Source organism: Bos grunniens, chromosome 4, assembly GCF_055505025.1.
Source record: "Bos grunniens cultivar Pamir isolate PY7600 chromosome 4, Bosgru_T2T1.0, whole genome shotgun sequence".
NCBI classification, from domain to species: Eukaryota; Metazoa; Chordata; class Mammalia; order Artiodactyla; family Bovidae; genus Bos; species Bos grunniens.
In genome coordinates, this window is record NC_141168.1 from 34,892,991 (window position 1) to 34,913,546 (window position 20,556).

Below are 20,556 nucleotides of genomic sequence, written 5' to 3' on the forward strand. Positions count from 1 at the left end.
ACCACCAGGGAAGCCCAGATTGATGAATCTGAAAGATACTTTTCCTGCTTTCTAGAAAGAGAAGAGTATCTCTGTTCAGGGACTTGGGAGTGACTGGCACTCTTTCCATCATTTTTAGTGGCAGTCATAGACTCCCCTCGTGGTGGGGATATTTCTGTCACTCAGAGGAATGCGTGGCATCAACAGCATTCAGATGGCGGGTGGTTCCAGGCCTTCTGCTTGGAACTTGTATACATCCCAATTTGAGCAGTAACTGAGGATCAAAGAGGGTTGCTTTGCTCCTCGCTGTGATTCCAGAAGATACTTTGTGGCCAGACTTAGCCTCATCTGATGGGTGACTGGACATTTTCTTGGTGTTTGGAGTGTATGGCTGTCTTTGTGCTCTTTGAAGCTTGCTGCCTTACACTCAGCTTAGCCACTTGCTTGCCAAGACTTTTCCTCCCATAACCCAGGACACTCAAATTCTCTTTGGGTCTTAATTTTACTTCTATCCAAATGACAATGTGTGTCTCTTCATTACCCTGGTCATGTAGCAATTGATGCTAGACAGGCAATGAGGGACGTAGGACTCCATTTTACTCCATGTCTACTCTGAAGAAAATTTAAGGAGGACTCCTATTATTAGGTTTCTTCAAAGATACTGCTTATATTTTTAGGTAATTCATATTTGTTAGTGAAACTTTATTTGCCACACAATGTGCACAGAAGTCATCAGAAATGTGAACTACAAAGCATAAAACATCAAAATTAGATAGTATTTTACATGTGAAATTTCTTAACTTTCAAAGGAGAAGGCACGTTTGGAAGTACAGTTTCCCCTAGTAAGATTTCCTAAATTTCTAGTTAAAAAAAAACTCAAAACCCATCACTACTGTACACAATTCAAGATAAACCACCCAGTTAAAACTCAATCTTATTGCAAGAAACCTTTGGAAAATTTGGGCTACTTGTGAAAGGGTTAAAGGCATTCTTCCTATTCCGGGTGTCAGACCTCCACATGCCTACCCTGGGGTGTAAGTAAATGCTCTGAGTGCATTATGCAAGTGGGAAAGAACTGTTTTCTTTCTTTTTTTTTTTTTTAAACTCAGGGAGGGCAACAAAGCAATAAGAAGGAGTAGAGGGCACCACCTTAGTGACAAATCACAGGAGGTGGCTCTCGAAAGGTTGTGAAAACTAGTTTCTCATTGCAGGAACTAAGCTGGGCCACTCCACCCCCCTTCTCAAACACAAATATTTTCATATAATAAAAGCCTGTTTCCCTATGGCTATAACCCAGCCTCCCCTCCTCCGACACCACCATTTTAAAGGGGCTTGCTGCGCGAACGTTTTCAAAGCGCCTAGGCTTTAGCTTTCTCTGGCCCGCGTAAAGGTGAGGCGTCCCTTCGAGGGGCTCGCGACTGGCTAGGGGACAAGAAACAGCCACTAGGCTCGCGGCCGGGCGGCCGGCGGCCCGAGCATGCGCCGAGAGTGCGTGCAGCTGGCCCTGGCCGCCGCCGCTGCCTCGTCCGGACTTGGCGTGGACTTGGGAGGGACAGCGGCGCTGGGAGGTGGCTTAGCAGAGACTTTCCAGCAACTGCTGCCCAGGACTTTTTTTTTTTTCCTTTTTCCCAGGAGGCGGCGACGGCGGCGGGGGGTACGGGGGGAGAGGAAGAGAAGGAAGCGTCTCCAGTTTGAGCCAATGCAGCCCTGCGGCTGTCCGGGAGGAGCACCCCTGCCCCGATGAGCCCCCGCCGCGCTTCCCAGACTGTCCCCCGGCGGGATCGGGGCGCGGAGCCCAGCGCGGACGGTGAGTGGCCGCGCGTCTCTCGTCCTTCCTGCCCGCTGTCCCGCCAGCCCGCGGGCGCTGTGTGCTAAACTACTTAGAGGCTGGCTCCGGGGCTCCCAGCCGCCCGCGCTTCCCCGCGCGCCCTACCGGGGGCGCGCGCCGGGGTGGTGGGGCCGCTGACCGCGCTGGGCTTTGTGCTCCTCCGGCGGCTGGGAGCGCGGGGTCGCGGCCGGGACCCGGGTCGGGGCCGGGGGAGGGGGGGACATGAATGACTAAGCCGGCGTCTGCACAGCTGCACCGGCCCTAATTCCCCTGCGCCCCTCCCCGCCCCCCGCCCCCGACTAATCCATCATTCCGGGGCCGAAACATCATTTCTCACATTCTCCCAGAGAAACCCTAGTCGCCGAGCGGAATCCCAGCTCAGCGCTGCGCCCCCTCCAGTGGCCCGTGTTCACACCGGAGCTGCGGGATGCGGAAGGGGCTGCGGAGGTGGGGGGCGCAGGAACTGTCCCAGTGAGAGGGGCACTCGCACCTTCGATGTCTCTGGCGGCATTTGTGACATCTCCGGGGGTGGTGGTGTGCTTTCCAACCTTCGGGACCGCTCGGAGCAGAGCTGTCCCAGAGGAGCGGTGTGGATTGAGGGAGATTTTAAAGAGCGTCTCATCAGAATGCAGAGGACACCGCCGCGTGTCTCCTGAGAACGCAAATGTAGTGCGCGCATTCATTCATCTAGGGAGACGATCTTTTCTCTTCCCCAGCAGGTGTTATCTGAAGCCAGTTTGGAACTTTGGGAAGTTTAGGTTACTATTATAACTTTAACAAGTGATTTGCCATGAAACGATGTCTAGAATGAGATAGGCTTCGGACCAGACCCTGGACCGGGCTGAGGGCTGACAGAGGAGAGATGGGCGGGGGTTGGGGAGCGCGGTGGTTAGGAGTCTCCTGTTCTCCCCCGCCCTCTGCAGATCGCTGCTGTTTAGCCCGTCGGGGTAGGATGTGTTGAAAGGATGGGGCTTCTCTCTCTTGGGGCTCACGATGGCGAGAGAAGATTCTGTGAAGTGCTTGCGCTGCCTGCTCTACGCGCTCAATCTGCTCTTCTGGGTAAGTCAAGCAGCCCACTTGCACCAACAGGTGGGGACGGCTGGACTCGGCTTCCTGCAGCCACCACATAAAGCGCCAAAGGGCATGGCTAAGCATTAATTAATTACATGCGATCACACCCTGTATTTTTCGCAGAAGTATATTTTGACCTTTAAATGCCTTTGATCTAGCTCAAGTTCCATTTGTAATTAGAAAAAAGAAATCCACCCCTGGATACTAGTGGCAGTAAAATTAGACTTGAAGTTAATCTAGGGATATAAATAAATGCACGTGCTTGTGCTTGTAGATAAGAAAATTTTGACATACTACTTAGGGAACTGCTTGTTTTCAGGAATTTCAGATAACCGTGCAAGCCATAAATTGTTTCCTTACGTCATCCTATAAAATTTGGTTGGAGCAAGAAGTCTTACTATTTTTTTCGGTTGTAGGAATTCATACCCAGATATCCTATTAAGAGACTGCGTAGAGTTTTCTAGGAGATTCCTTATAGTCTGAAAAGGTGGTTTTCATGTAACTGTTTCTAAGTTGGCAAAGTTTTAAGGAATTTTGTGTATGCTTTTGGAAAATCCCATAACCATTTAAGGAAATAAAATACATAAAATTTAACAAGCTCATGGAAATCTTTATGCCTTTTGAGTTAGTGACTTTTTATGCTTTGCAGCCAGGCGTAAATGTTCATTAAGTGTTGTTAATAATCACATTGTTATTTACAAAACTTATGAGGAAACTATAAAAATTAAAAGTGTTGATTTCAGAAGCTGTCATGCTTAAGCAGATACTTTTTTGTGTGTGCCAAATTTGTATTCTATTAGTAATTTATATTCAGAATGTTCTGTTGGAATTTTTAATGAGTAATGTGTTTATTTGGCTGACCTGCTGGGCTTGAGCAGCTTTTTTGCATTCGGTTATGACATATGGTCTCTAGAGGATGACATTTTGGTTGAACTTATGGATGGTTCCATTTTAAGGTGACAAATTAAGCCTTAATTCTGCAAGTAATCGGAAAGATATCAAAACAGGTAACTTTTTTTTCTCAATATGAAAATTAAAGCATATTTGCTACCTGGAAATGTAAAATACCTAATTGATCTTATTGCAGTTTTTAATTCTAAAAATGTACATATTTAAGTGGGTCATTAAATTATCTGCTTACCTATAAAGTATTAAGATCTCTAACACTGTGTCTCTAAAATGTGCAATAACGGTTACTTCTGTTTACTAGTTTTTCACTTTTCTACTTTATGATTTTTAATTACAGAATCATCACATTTTTATAACTAAAAGGGAATTTAAAGATGATCTGTTGAACTTCCTTACTTTGGGTATGAGAAAAATAAATGTAGGTTAGTGACTTGCCAAAGGTCAAATAGCCCATTGGTGACAGTGCCAGGAGCAGAACTTGGCTCTCTTGCCCCTAGACAGGGCCTTTACTTGGATGAGCACTGTGTTTGAACCTTGGAATTACTAGGGCGTTTTTTATTCAACAAAGAATAATTTTTTTGGCAATTTTCTCAATAATTTGTATCTTGTGTATGTGTTGGGGAGATTCAAATCATTTAACAAAAATATTGCCCTTCTGAGTAATGAAATTTAAAACACCTATTCCTTAAACTCCTCAACGGCTCTTTGTGTCCCCAAAGAATGTAGAATGTTATTTCTTTGTTGTTATCTGGTCCTTCAACACTCTCACTTTTCTTGTGCATGTTTTGATTTATTGAAATTGCTTCCCCCTTTCTCTAGCCCTTCTCTTCTCCAAATATCATCTCTCTGCCACCAGAATAATATGTGCTAATTGCCTAGTGTGCATCCTTCAGTATTTTTCTTTATTTCATGAGAAAATATCTTTTCTCATACCTGTCCACATATACCCATTCAGGTACATATTTGCTATTTTTTATTAGGCTGTTTTTTTCTCATTTGGCTAGAGTTGCAGGAGTGGGATTGCTATGTGAGAGGATATGTAATGATGACAACCAAATAGCTGATATTTATGTAGTTCTTACTATGTTTGCCAGGCATATTTAGTGTCTCAGTTTCCTAGTCAGTGAAATAGGAATGGTAGTTCCTATATTTTAGAGTTGTTGGAAGGATTAGAGTTGATATACATAAAGTACTTGGACGGTGCTACTTAATAAGAGCCATCGATGTAGTAGCAGTAGCAATAATAGTTGTAGTACCTGCAGTTGTTACTACTACTACATAATGATGCTCCGTAATAGTCTACTGTAATAAGATTACCAGTTGAGTCAAAGGAATCATTGTATTAGTAATAGTCATTGTAGTAGTAATAGTAGTAACTGTTATTGTTATGATTAATACTACTACTGTTTCTACCACTCCTGCATTCCTTTGATCTAGTCATTCTGTCCTGGGAATCCATCTCCTAGAAATAAAAGTACCCATATACTCCATTATAGGTACACAACTATTTGCTGCCATCTTGTTGGTATTATGACACCTTTTGACTTCCACCAATCTGAAAAGTTTAAAATGTTATTTCACTATTACTTTATTGTTTTTCCTCCTCCACTAGCAGTAAGCTTGAGCATCACTTTATATAAACAAATCATTTTATATAAACAGAGTTTTGTATGTTTTCAGTAGAATTTTTCTCTTGAATTATATAAATATATATATATATATATATATATATATATATATTGTTCTTGTGTTCTCTTAAAGCACCTGCCTTTCTTATCTTGGTTAAGGTTTCTTTTTCCATATGGACTTTAAGATTGTTTTGTACAATTAAAAATATCTGTTGGGAGTTTTGTTGGAGCTGTATGAAACATATACACTAACTTTGGGAACATTGATGTCATTCTTTCAATGATAAAGCAATGTTTGCAGATCCTATATTTCTTTATTGAATGAGAAGCAGTTTTATTCCTTGTGCCGGGCACATTCCTGGACATCCTGAGGCTAATTTCTCATCTAATTCTCATAATAGCCATGAAAAATGGAAGTGGAGGGAGTAGTAAAGAGATGTTACTCAGAGAAGTTCATTCACTTGTTAGTAAGTTAGCAGAGCAGATTCAAAGTCTTTTTTTTTTCCTTTAAGCGCAGCAAAAGTTTTACTGTTGGGATTGGTGGTGAATTTATTTGCAGCAGAGAAGTAAACATCTTCAGTAGGAAGGGATTAGCTGTCCACCTGCTCATTCCAAGTCCTCCACAGCAGTGCTTCTCAACCTCCACGTGCCTACAAATCACCTGGGCATCTTATTAAAATGCAGATTCTGATATGGTACCTCTGGGGTTGGGCCTGAGAGCCTGCATTCCTAAAAGCCCCTCTGTGATGCCATTGCCTCTGGTCTGAGTGCCGAACTTGGACAAGCAAGGCTTTAATCCTTGCTTTTAGTTCTTTTGAAATTAAAAGCAGAACAAACCAGTGTGGCATGAACTTGAGTTTATCATGAGGATAGAGAGAATGATTGTTCTGGTGTCTGGTTTTGTGGGATTGAGATAACTGCTGTTGTTACCTTTGGGATCAAAAGCTATATCCTTTTACTTTTCACATAGCATTTCTTGTTTTGGTCGCTAAGTTGTGCCCGACTTTTTGCGACCGTATGGACTATAGCCCACCAGGTTCCTCTGTCCATGGGATCTCCCAGGCAAGAATACTGGAGTGGGTTGCCATTTCCTTCTCCAGAGGATCTTCCCAACTCAGGCATCAAACCCAAGTCTCCTGCATTGGCAGGCAGATTCTTTACTGCTGAGCCGCCAGGGAAGCAATAAACATAGACTAGCACTTAATGTAGACTTTTCCGCTATTCACTTCTACTATACTGATATCTTCTCCCCTTCTCTACCAAACAAGAATTTTAAGGAAAGAAAAATAAATTTATTTGGAAAAACACTGAGGACCTATACAATTTTGGTTTTGTGTTCCGGGAGTTGGATATCAAGCTGATTCGTTTCAGTAAAATTATATCTTGCATATTTAATTGTTAAGTGGGAGGTATAGATAGACCCGTCTAAGAGGAAGCAATTCACAGAGTATTCAGGATCACAATTGCACCACATTCATTCATTGCTATGTATCCAGTCACCTTGATTTACCATCTGTTGAGTGGCTCTTTTACTTAAAGAAGCATGAGACTGGTTCCGCTGTATTGGGGTGGGCAGAAAGATCTGGGCCCCTGAGGTTTGTCATGAGTTTTGTGGGTTTGTAATGGGGAAGGGCACATGAGACAGAGGGAATGTGAACAAACTGCCCGAAGAGCTCTTTTGAGACCATGATTCACGTTCTGGCCACGATGGAGCAAGGAAATGGGTTATTTTTACCTCAAATGTATCACACTTTTCCTTTCTAAATGACATATTATTTCATAAATGAAAGCTTTCCTCCATTTTAAAGACAAGTTCTGTGGCTTTATCATATGAGTGTTTGCCATTCTTAGATGATAATTTTCTGCTATTGGAAATATGAATGCATATGTTCTTTTTGGAAATTCCTGAAATTGGTGAACACAGCATTCCTCACACGTTTGTTTATTATTTTCTATAAGTATAATATCCCATCTGTATTAAAGTCTCTTTTCTCACCAGCAGATAGGAGCCATTGTTACCATTACCAAAGATAGTAGCAAGAGAGAGGAACTACTCTTGGTGAAATATGAAAAAAAGCTTATAAAAGAAAGCCTAAAAAGTAGACAGGAAATCTGGTTCACACTTTTGGGATCCATACAAGCTAGACGAAAAAAACAGAAGGCTTTATGTTTGGTTTCTTTTTCTCCAGCTCTCTGTAGTGAATCTTAGGTGTTTGACCCATGAAGACCCTAAAGAGGTTCTTGGCAAGTGGGTGTTTGCATTCAGACAGCATTTATATGGTCATATGAAAATACTACTTTTAAAATTGATGCCATCCCCCTCGCCGTCCGCCCAGCTTTATACTATGAAAGGCATTCCAGTTTACTTTAACTCTTCCTAAGGAATAGTGGGGAGCCCTCCAAGAAATGTCAGTGCTTTTTAAAAATAAACATTAAATAAACTTTAGTCTCAGGGGCAAAGCTAATACAATTTTTTTTAATGCAGTTGGCTCAGCTGAGCAAAGACAGGCCACTGCATGCTTCTTAAGGAAGCGTTTCAAGGAGAAGGGCGTGGAGGTTTCTTTGGGGCACAGTCTTGCTGCCAACTGGACTCATAGGCCCCTCACTCATCATCTCCACTCAGAACAGTCACAGTCATGTCTCTGAAGAAACCATGGTGTAGAACGAGGCCATTCCCCTTTCTTTGACCTGCAGTGTCTATGGAGTAACCGGTTCACTTATTGTGGAAATCAGGCCAAGTTTGATAGTTAAGTTAAAGGGACCGTCTCTCTTGATAATGATGCCAGGATAACAGGGATTCAAAGCGGAGCCATCCTGGTCAGAGCAGGATGTATGGTCACCTGTCTGCAGGGCAACATGATCTATAGAAACTATTAGTCAGCACAGTTCCAAGGTGCTATTGATTTATTCAGGCCTAATTAGCAGATGTTCATGCTTAAATGATGCCCACAAGTAATCTCCGGAACTCATTTCAGCCATCATTTACAATGCCTACTCTTTCACAGCATTTACCAACAGTCTTATCTGTTTGCTCTTTTCTGCTGCTGCCCCCAGCACTAGAAGGGAAGCTGGTTGAGGCGTGAACTGATTAAAAAGCAGAGGGGAGCAGGCCTGGAAACATGAAATGGGCATGTTCCTGGGAAGTCCTTGCCTTGGGCTACCAGCTTCCAAATTATCAAAAATTGATTTACCTTTACATTTTAATAAATAACAGTTAAAGTCTTTGTTTTTTAAGAAAAAAAGGGAATTTTAAGAGCACCTAGTTCAATTTCTTCATTTTCAACATGAGTGAACAGAGTTTCTAAAAGTTTGAATTACTTGTCCAAGTTCTCTGTAGAGACAGAAATGTAACTAAGTTCCCGGACTCTATTCCCCATTCTGCTCTCTGCTAACAGATTTGACATAAAAAGAGAAGTTTAGGTAGGAGGCTTTAGACATCTGTCAGCCTGGAGCAGAAATGACTGGTGTTACTGTCACCTTATATGAGATTATATATTACGTGTGTCAGACAGCTGAAGGATGAAAATGGCTGTTTTTTGACTGTGACCTTACTATTTGGTGGAAACTATACATATACATTTCATAATAAATTCTGATTTAGAAAACCTGATTTTCGTTTTTTACATGATTAGATTCAAGCAAAGCCAGAATGTATCAGCAACATAGCACATTTCATTTTTATAAATATTTGTTGAGAGCTCGCATTTTCTAAATGTTTTTGCAAGACAGAAGGTGGCAAAGGACCTGCCAAGTAGTACATTAAATATATTTCTTTAGAGTAATATTTGTGAGGACTTTCCTGGCGGTCCAATGGTTAAGACTTTGCCTTCGATGTACAGGGTGCAGGCTGGATCCTTGGTCAGGGAGCTAACTCCCACATGCATTGTGGCCAAAAAAAAACAAAACAGAAAACAGAAGCAATATGGTAACAAATTCAATAAAGACTGTGAAAATTATTCACATAAAAAAAATCTTAAAAAAGTAATATTCGTGTTATTTTCTAAATATTCCTTGAACTACAGGTAATATTTTTCTATATTGGAGAAGATGTAACGAGCTATGAACCTTGCTACATGTGATAACTACAATGCACTAATAATTTAGTCATCATGAATGGCAGTTGAAGAATTATTTTAAGTTGGAAAATTAGTGGACAATAGCATTATTAGTAAGGAGTCCTAAATTACTTGCATAATTTGTCCTTCTGGATTTAATAACATCAGGATTAGATACTGAGGTGACCGAATCTCATTTTAGCTTGGTTTCTTGCTATAATATGTACTGTATTCATTGTTACCATTATTATTTTCTCAACCCTAGTGAGTAAAATCGTTCCGAGAATTGAACTGTTCTCATACACTTAACATGGCTGGAAATAATGTCAATAAAAAGCAGCTTCTTTTCAGAATTGCTTGCTTGCTATGAGATCAAGCTTGTGCTGGTATTATTTATTTTGCCTGATAACTCTATGCACAGTTGTGACACTTGGATAACTACAGTGATAGAAAGCAGTTGAGCCAAGTAGAATATGACGTTTGCAGTTTAAAGGACTTTTGAGAACACTTAAGCCAGCTTCTGACCTGATATATAAATCTTTGATCATGTAATGTGGCAAGCGTCTCTCTACTGGAAAACTTCCAGTGATAGAAAGCTCGGTTCTACTTAAAGCATCTCCTGATTTTGCTGAGCTTCTCCATTAGTTAGCTTATCTGACAAGTTGAAATCATCTTCCTTTAATTATGTTCTCATTCATTCATCTAACATGTAGCAGGTCTCACTACTGGGCCTGGTACTCTGTTGTGAGAGGAAGCTAGAGGCAGTGGTCTGTGACCTCTAGTGGATGAGATGGGTGGGTAAGGCAACAGTAGATCAGTGCTCTGAAGTCTAGACAAGAACACTGACTCTGGGTAAGGAGGGAGCTGGGAGAAAAGCTTCATGTTTGAGTTGGTCTTTAAGGATAAGGTTGTTCTGCTCCTGAGATGGACAGGCTGGAGCAGAATTGTATTTTAGGCAGAAGAAACGACAGGGACAAAGACATAGGTTCAGGAGGTCTGCAGCGGTACATATCAGAGAAGCAGAAGCTGGACTTTGGTCATACGAGGACAGAATGTGTGTGGGAAGGAGCTGGCAGGAAATAAGTTGAAGGAAGAGGTCAAAGGGTAACTGGAGAGGGCCCCGTGTGTCTGCTGCAGAATTTAAACTTATTCTCTAGGAGAGAGCTGGAGGAAGTAGAAGTGAGCGATGGCAAGGAGCCATAAGGGGCAGCTATTAGAGGTTTATAAGCAGAAGAACTTGATTTGCATTTTATAAAGCTAACTGAAGGGTGAATTTGAGGTGAAATCCATGAACTGGAGAGTCCTATTGTAAGAGGATTATAATTGCCTGGCAAGAGGTTGAGGGCCTGGACTAGCCGGAAGTGGCAGGAAAGGGGGAGGAATTCACAAGGCGTGTTGCAGGAACAATCTGCAGGACTTGAAAGTAATGAGATGTAGACTGAGGAAGAGGGAGAGGTTCAGGCTGCCTGCCAAGGTGCCAGTGACTGTGATTGAAGCATTGATCATACCATTTACTGAGAAAGGAAGAACAGTGGGAGGGACATACAGGTTTCCAGAAGAATGAAGACGAGTTCAGTTTTAGAGATGTCAGAACCAAGAATGGCTGTGGAAGTTCAGTAGATGGTTCTATTTCAGTAGATGGTTCTAGTTCAGTAGATGGAAAAGTCTGCCTTTTTCCTCCATTTGTTAGACCTTCACATAGCGGAAGATTCCATTTTTGAACTGATTTAGGATGCTAAAGCTGAAACTCCAGTACTTTGGCCACCTCATGCGAAGAGTTGACTCATTGGAAAAGACTCTGATGCTGGGAGGGATTGGGGGCAGGAGGAGAAGGGGACGACAGAGGATGAGATGGCTGGATGGCATCACTGACTTGATGGATGTGAGTCTGAGTGAACTCCAGGAGTTGGTGATGGACAGGGAGGCCTGGCATGCTGCGATTCATGGGTCGCAAAGAGTCGGACATGACTGAGTGACTGAACTGAACTGAACTGAGGAGTTGTCTCCTAAACTGAGAAAGATTAAGAGAAAGCCCTGAGGTCAAAAGTGGCTTGAGATAGTAATAGATAGTATGTAAAAGAATCCTGCTTTTTTTTCATCCCTGGAATCCTTTATGAAGTCGGACTTGCTATTATAATGTTTTATATGGGAGGAAACTGAAGCTTAGGAAAGGTTAAGTGACACACCCAAAGTCATGAAGATGGAAAGGAGCAGAGCTGAACTCAAATTCAAACCAAGACTTTTGGATTCAATGGCATCACATGGTCATTGTCATCACATGACGTACAAACAGTGACCTCTAGGACCCGTGATCTGGCCCCTGTCTGGCTTTTCATGCCTGCCCTGTGCCGGTCTCCCTTCCTTGAACATATCCTGCTGCCTTCCACTCTGGGACTCTTGCTGTTCTTTCTGACTGGAATGTTCTTTTCAGCCTCCCTTTCCCTAATGAACTTGATAATTATCCTTTAGATCTTAGCTGTCTGGAGAAGGCCCTTTGACCCCATGGACTAGGTCAGCCACCCTAAAATGAGTTCCTACAGTAACTCATATTATTCCTTCCTCTTACTTAATTACAGTTTACAGTTACACATTTATGTCTCTCATGAGTTGACTAACATGTGAACTCTTCACTTAGTATAAAATTTCAACATAGATTTGAGAGGGTGCCTGCTATTGCCAATCAACATATCTCCAGTTCATTGCATGGTGCCTGACAGAGAGCAGCTGATCAATATATATTTTTTGAAAGAAAGAATCACTTCAGAACCATGCTTTTAACCATTCTACCATATTAGAAATGTTTTTGAATATGCTGTTTTTAGAAAAAACATTTTTGTTATGAATGGATGTTAGTCACTCAGTCATGCACGACTCTTTGCAACCACATGGACTGCAGCCCACCAGGCTCCTGTCCATGTGATTTTCCAGGCAAGGATACTGGAGTGGGTTGCCATTCCCTTCTCCAAGGAAGTTATGAATGGAAGTACTGTTTATATAATGACAGCCACTGATACTATATTATACAAAATGAAAAATCTGATAATTTATTGCTACTTGTCTTGAAAGTAAAAGTGTTAGTTGCTTAGTCATGTCCTATTCTTTGTGACCCCACGGACTGTGGTCTCTGTACATGGAATTCTCCAGGCAAGAATAATAGAGTGGGTATCCATTCCCTTCTCTAGGGGATTTTCCTGACCAGGGATCAAACCCAGGTCTCTTGAATTGTAGGCAGATTCTTTACTGTCTGAGCCACAAGCCCTAATAGCTGTCTTAGAGCTATGATAATTGAAAATTGGCTCAATAGACTGTGAGAAATTAAAACATGGAGAAATCAGTATCAGTTATTATTCTGAAGATGGTAGAAGAGAGGATTATTAATAACTGCCAAAGAATTAAGGTGAATAAATAAAATGGCACAATGGTAGAATTTCCTGACCTCCTTAAACATATAAGTTATTTGAACACCCACATATAGCCAAGTAGAGGAAGACCATTTAGCCTCAGATTTAATCAAATGGTTTATGGTCCCCTGCTAGCTCTGTGTGTTGTAATAGGTTCTGTGATTATTGAGGACTGGTAAAGCCAATAGATCAGAAGATAACTGTCATTGAAAATGGCTTCTCTGGTAGCTCAGCTGGTAAAGAATCCACCTGTAATGCAGAAGACTTGGATTTGATCCCTGGGCTGGGAAGATCCCCTGGAGAAGGGAACGGCTACCCACTCCAGTATTCTGGCCTGGAGGATTTCATGAACAGTGGAGCCTGGCAGGCTACAGTCTATGAGGTTGCAAAGAGTCAGACATGACTGAGAGACTTTCACTTCATTTTACTTCACTTCAGGGTCAACAGATCAGAAGATAACTGTCATTGAAAGCGTTGTGTGTTATACTCGAAGATCCCAAGTGACAGAGTACAGTTCTCATCCTGGTGGGCCAAGAGGGGAAGCATGGGGTCCATCACGAGGCAGGGAGAGAAGGGCACTGGGCAAGTACTTTTACTGGGGCTTCTTCAAGAAGGAACTGGCAAGGCAGGGTAAATAGGTTTTGGATTGGCTAATTTGAATTCTTTCAGCAGCCTCTCTCCCTAGTTGTCTGGCACGTGGACCTTGTGGTGATTTGGGCAGGTGTAGAGTGGCCTGGAATGAAAGAGCTCAATAAAGGAGTGGTTGGGAGTGTGCACTCTGGATTGGTTGATTTGTATTTAAAAATGAAAGCTATGTCCCTTGGAGAAGGACTCCTCCTAAGGTTAGGTAGAAGGTGGCCAAGGCAAGGTGACTCAGGCATATTATCGGTTTGTCCAGACAAAGGTGTGTCCAGCATGAGCATGTAGAACAGATGTTAAAGCATCAAGTTTGCAGGAGCTATAAGCACAGTTAATACACTGTGACAGAGCCCCTGGGGAACTTTTATTAGGTTTACAATCTGTTCTTCACTCCCAACAGGGATGAGGGTGGTAATGTGTGTGTGCTCACAAGTGTGCCTGTGTGTGCTCAGTCACTCAGTCATGTTCCACTCATTGTGACAGCCTGGACTATAGCCTGCCAGGCTCCTCCAGACAAGAATACTCGAGTGGGTTGCCATTTCCTACTCCAGGGGATCTTCCCAATGCAGGGCTTGAACCCGAGTCTCTTGTGTCTCCTGCATTGGCACGTGGATTCTTTACCACTGAGCCACCTGGGAAACCCATACAAGGCATTTTTGAGGATGGTAATAACTGGCCTCATTCTCCTCTGAGCTGTGGTCCAGAGGTTCTTAACCTGTTTTAGGCCATTGAACCCTGAGCCTTCATTCAGCAAAGAATGTTGTTCGGATGCTCAGACTGAGCCTGGCCACGACAGACAGATGATCCTCGTGCTACTCCATGCTCCCCACCCCCTTTGAAAAAGAAACCCTCCATGCTGCTGAAGCTCCTCCCGTTTATGGAGCATAATGCTTCTTTCTGCATTTGGAAGGTAGTTAGTGACTAACTCTGAAGCTTCAGAGATGAAGGCCTGGATTTGAATCCAGCTCTACCATTCAGAATCTGTAAGACCTTGAACAGGTTTTCATGTCACATTTTACACTATAATTATCTAGAAGCTCCACAGAGGCTGGGATCTTGCTACTTTTATACATTTTTTGGGTCTGAGACTCTGATACAGAGAATACAAGGCAGATGGTTGGTGCTAGGTAAATGAAGTAGTTCCCCTTACCCTCGGTTTCATTTTCTGTAGTTTCAGTCAGACATGGTCAACCGTGGTCCTAAAATATTAGATGGAAAATTCCAGAAATCAACAATTCATAAGTTTTATGTGGTTCTGAGAAGCAGGATGAAACCTCCCACTGTCAGGTCTAGGATGTGGCTCATCCCTTTGTCTACTGTAGCCGTGTTGCATTTGCTACTCGCCCATTAGTACATACAGGATTTGAGACACTCTGTGGTTTCAGGCACCCACTGGATTTCTTAGAAGATATCCTCTTTGGATAAGGGGGGAATCTACTGTATTTGCAGCTAAATGAAGACAACATAAGGTTACCAGTTGATTTTCCAGGCAGGTGACTATGTTTCACTGAACAAGAGGTCGCAGAGCTCCAGGTGTCGTGCTTACCTGGGAGCCTTTTTTGAGAAAGCATGTTTTATGGCCACTCTTTGAGTCAGTAAAGACTCATTCCTGTCTTGTATGTTCATTATTTCAGCATTTAAAGAAAACTTCTAACATAATGGTACTTAATGTTCATTAAGATGCCAGAAACTATTAAAAATCAAATTAAGCTGAAATTCACTGTATTGCACTTAAGGTAAGGCACATTTGAGAAAATTTTCTGAAAGACCTTTAGAACTTAGGTTTAACCTTCAGCTCTTAGAAAAACCTCCCAGGAAGACTCATTTTGAACATATTCTAGATAGTAGCTGTTTAATTTTGTTTTTTTAATTATGGACAATTTAAAACACACAGAAGTAGAGAGCACAGTATAATTAATCCCCATTTATGCACACAATCTCCACTTCCCACTTAACTCCCATGCATCATGATTATTTTTTAAACCATTCATCATGTATCTCTAAAACATAAAGATTCTTTTAAAAAAGTAATACCATTGTCATATCTACAATACTAAATAATAATTTCCTAATATTTTCAAATACCCAGTCATGTTAAAATATCCCCCATCATCTCATAAATGGTTCTTTGTGGTTGGTTCATTTAAATCAGGATCCAAACCAGGTCAACATGGCCTTGGACAATCTCTTTTAAGTTAAAACAGTTTCACCTTCCATCTTTTTATTCCACTTGCCAGCTTTTTTTTTTAATTGGAGTATAATTGCTTTGCAATATTGTATTAGTTTCTGCTATAGAATAAAGTGAATCAGCTGTAAGTATACATATATCCCCTTCCTCTTGAGCCTGCCTTCCACACCCCACCATCCTACCCCTCTAGGTCATCACAGAGCACTGAGCTGAGCTCCCTGTGCTATACGGCAGCTTCCCATTAGCTATCTGTTTTACACATGGTGGTGTATTTATGTCAAACCTGATCTCCCAATTCATCCTGCCCTCCCCTTCCCTTGTTGTGTCCACATGTCCATTCTCAACATCTGTCTCTGTTCCTGCCCTGGAACTAGGTTCAAATGTACTATTTTTCTATATATATGCATTAATATATGCTATTTGTTTTTCTCTTTCTGACTTATTTCACTCTGTATGACAGACTCAAGGTCTGTCCACATCTCTACAAATGACCCAGCTTTTTTAATTAAAGAAACCAGATCATTTGTTCTGTAAAATTTCTTACATTTTTTATTTTGTTGATTGCATGCCCATGGTGGCATTTAACAAGTTTAAATCTGTTCTTTGTATTTCCTGTAAACTGATAGATAGAGCTTGAGGCTTGATTAGATTCACGTTTGACTTTTTGGTAAAAATACCTCAAAAGTATCTTTGAGTACTTCTGATTGCATCACATTGGGAGATGTTATCTCTGTTGTCTCTTTCTGTGATGTTAAGATTGATCAGGGCATCTGGTATTTTATGTCCCCATTCTAAAAGTCCCCATCAGCTGGTGGTCCAGTGGCTAAGACTAACACAGATGGAGTTCCATCTGTGGTCAGGGAACTAGATCCTACAAGCCACAGCTGAAGATCCTGTGTGCCACAACTAAGACCTGGCGCAGCCAATAAATAAATTCAATGAATATTTTTTAAAAAGTCCCCATCAGTCCCTTTTCACTTAATGCAGTAGCTCTCAGCCCTGTACTACCTATTAGAACATCTGTGCAGCCTTTACACACTTCTGATGCACAGGCTCCACTTCCAAGAATTTATTCAGGGTTGACTTGGGCTCAGCAATTTTTTTAAGTGTCCTGGGTGATTCTGATGTACAGACAGGACTGAGAGCTACTGACCTGATAATTTTGGCAGTCATTGAGGATCTTTGCCAAGAGAGCCATTATTTCAGAAAAGCTTGTCAAATAGTGATATTCTATCTTGCTTTCTGTACGTATTAGCTGATATTCTTCTGTAAAAACTTTCATTAAGTCTTTGATTCTTTCTCTAGTTTGTATGGGAAAAATTGAATAAACATTGGATTCTTATCAGTTTTCTGAATGATGAGTTGAATATCTAATATCCTCCAAAGCTGTTTAGTGAGTTTTGTTTAAATATTTTTGTGAATTCGTAGACTTTAGTGTATTGGATGTTTTAACCATTGCAGTTGTTATTATTATGTATTATTTTGATGGCCAAATTGTTTAACTTTAGCCAGTGGAAGTCCTTTGAAGTTAGTGCCTGTAACTTTTTGGACATCAGTAGTATTTTATTGCTTCCTTGCTTTTACGTATGATGTATTTTAGGCTCATCTTGTACATTTGATAATTTAGTTGTTCTGTGAAATTCCTGTCCTGGTCTTTCTAATAGTTCAGCTCTCCGTGTCCTATTTAGTGACATTCTATTTAGTGGCTATGATGTAATTACAAAACAGAATGGCAGATATTTATAGTAAAAGTAAATTTCAACAGGTGGTAAATGGTCATTAGGAAAAATCGTAATAATTATGTAAATAAAATCCTCAATATTTTGTTATAAGTCCTGCAGAGCATGATGAATAACTTCTTGGTCACCAATTTGTAATTTTTTACCCACAGTTAATGTCCATCAGCGTGTTGGCTGTGTCTGCTTGGATGAGGGACTACCTAAATAATGTTCTGACTTTAACTGCAGAAACAAGGTAGGTTTTATAATTAATGATTGAATTCTTTCATCAGGGTTTCCTCAGACACTAATTTCTAAGAAACTTTGCCCTCAGCTGTTTAGATGGTAGTGCTCACCCCCGATCATTTGGAAAGTTTTTCCTGCCCATGGTAACACTTGGATTTTCTAGAATTTTCATTAAGGTATACTGCTGTTTGTAGAGGACACCTCTGGTTATGGTAATACCACCTGCCTGTCCTGGAAGTGTTTGAACCAAGCCATATTTGTTACAATGGACAGCACAGCTACTTTTCCTTAAGAAAATAATTGCCAACTTTTTCTTGCCTTCATATTCCTGAGCTAATGAAAACCAAACCCTGCATGTCATTTTCTTACCCAATTTCAAGGATTAATCCACTAACATCACAAATGGCAAACTACTTAATGTCTCTGAGCCTCATTTTCTTCATCTCTGAATAGGAATTATATACCTCTTTGAATTTTCCTAAGGATTTCTGTAAAGTCCTTAACAGGATGGAGCTTAGTAAGCACTTAGTAATGGTCTTTTTTCTGTTATCCTAGTTATTACTCTTACTGTTAAGGCTCTAGCTAATCATTTTTCATGGTTTTTGAGCAGAGAACGAATCTCCCTCCCTTCTTTATAATATAGACCAATTTCCCTTTCCGTAGCAGTGTTTCATATTTTTGGAAAAGTGCACACTGCATGCGGAGTCCCAGATCAGAGAAGAGAGTCTTCTCAGCTGGGAAATACTGAAGTTTCATGTGGTTTCCTCATGAAAGTTAAGGCTTCGGCGCTAATATTAAATGGACTTTTTAAACTGTAGGTCCCTATCTTATAATATATTTTAAATGAGCTGAGATGGGAAGTTTTTTTCTTTTTTTTTTGTACCACTTGTATAAAAAACTAAACCAAACAAGATAAAACATGAAACAAACAAGCAAGTTGGTGACAGCACAGTGCACAAGTCAGTTGTGTCTTGTGCTATGTCTTGGGTGCCTTTTTATTCTATTTATAATATAAAGACTTAATGAAAGTATCATAGAAGAATATCTGTTTGTGTGTGCAGAAAGCGAGATGGGATATTGCTATTCGACCATCTTTTCTGTTCTTCTTTCAGGGTAGAGGAGGCTGTCATTTTGACTTACTTTCCTGTGGTTCATCCGGTCATGATTGCCGTTTGCTGTTTCCTAATCATCGTGGGGATGTTAGGATACTGTGGAACAGTGAAAAGAAATCTGTTACTACTTGCATGGGTATGGTGTTTATATCTCATCTTTATTGTGGTTAAAGAGACCAACCGGTATTGTATTATTGGTTCATCAGTGCAGGAGATTATATACGTAGGGAACCGTGAGAGCAGTTCCCTAATCTGTGGTCATTGTTCAACATCCTGTGAGAAGGGAAGTGTTCTTTCCATGAGAAATGATGTCAGTACAAGTGTTTGCTGTACTCAGAAGATGAGGTGTAGAAATATGTACACTAATTATTTCACTCAGGCCACATGTTGACATTTTCATTTGAAAGTATGAGTTTTTTTTCTAGTGTCAGGGACCTTATTACTGCTCCAATAAGCCTTTTGGGACTTGAACTGAGATGTCATCATGGAATTCTGTTTCTTTCTCTCCTTTCTTGTTGTAAACAAACCCACCACTTAAACGCATATGGAATTCAGGTGGGGAGGTAACAGAGAGAAAGGCATAATAATCCTAGTGCTACCTTTACATATGGCAACCCACTCCAGTTTTCTTGCCTGGAGAATCCCTATGGACAGTGAAGCTGGTGGGCCACAGTCCATGGGGTCACAAAGAGTCGGACACGACTGAGTGACTAAGCACCAAGCACCTTTACCTAGGTTAGTGAAAAGAAGTAAGCCTCAGTTTCCATAATCTTAGTTTTTTTTTTTTTTTTTAATTTGGGAAGAATTGGACTAAATTACTTCTTAAATTCCCTTTAGTACTCCATTTCTATGATTCCAAAATCTATGATTAGATTTTTAGCTTAGAAATGAGCAACCCCCCCTTTAATATGAAACATTTAAAATACAGTTTACACATAGATTTTTGAAGCTCATTGAGTGTATAAAATATGTTAGTGGCACCAGGTAGTTGAGACTGCTAACATGTAATTGCGGAAACTTCAGACTCCTACAAAAGCAATTTATTGAGTATATCCCTTTCTTTGCAGTAGTTCTCAATGGTATCTGTGCACTCATTTCTTATAGGGAACTTAAAAAAATTTTTTTTAGTGGTGTGCTGATATGCTAGATACCTGAGCAGAAAAAAGCCCTGATTTGTAGCATTTGAAGATTTCTGTGGTGTAAATACTCCCAGCATGGTCAATTTTAGGTTACCAACACAGTGTTGCTGAATGCAGAGCTGGGGAGAGATGAGCACAAATTCTCATTCCGGAGCCAGCTCCTGCACACCAGGGCTCGCCTGGCTTCCGTCCCAAGCCCATTAAAACAGAATCTTAGCGTGAAGCTAAACTAAAGCTTTGCATTTCACAGGAACAACCTGTGTTAATGTATTACTTGGCTTCATGGATGATGACTCTTCAGGTCGCGTGACTGGAAAACAGAAAATGCTGCAGAAAATAAACTACCCTCAGAGAAGGGGTACATGCCCATTTCCTCATTTCTGTCCACTTTGGTATACAATGATCTTGATTATATTTTATTTATAATATGTCATTGTTCTTTCAGGGGAAAGGAGGTGGAAGGGTTTGGAATCTTATGTTGCAATTTAAGAAATTTGGAGAATAATTTAAACATAAAATAAAGGACTTATATAAAACATAGTTTAAAGGATGGATAAAGTATCGAAACTTAAAATCTCAGAATCATTTTCTAAAACCACAGTCTTACAATGATGTCCCATGTATACAGTCATTAGGTCTGGCT

At 40.9% G+C, this 20,556-nt stretch overlaps 1 protein-coding gene across 2 annotated transcripts in view; it reads left to right on the forward strand.

Annotated features, from left to right (window-relative positions):
* The first annotated feature begins 1,630 nt into the window (after window positions 1-1,630).
* The window catches only part of TSPAN12 (tetraspanin 12), a 66,466-nt gene continuing 47,540 nt past the window's right edge, over window positions 1,631-20,556 (forward strand). The window contains exons 1-4 of one of the 2 annotated variants that reach the window (XM_086395951.1): window positions 1,631-1,786; window positions 2,731-2,866; window positions 17,590-17,672; window positions 18,775-18,910. In XM_086395951.1, the coding sequence (XP_086252077.1) occupies window positions 2,801-2,866; window positions 17,590-17,672; window positions 18,775-18,910 (285 nt within the window). In that variant the 5' untranslated portion in view covers window positions 1,631-1,786; window positions 2,731-2,800. Of the gene's footprint in view, window positions 1,787-1,837; window positions 2,255-2,730; window positions 2,867-17,589; window positions 17,673-18,774; window positions 18,911-20,556 lie in introns of those variants that run through there. The other variant, XM_086395953.1, reaches the window with a different exon arrangement.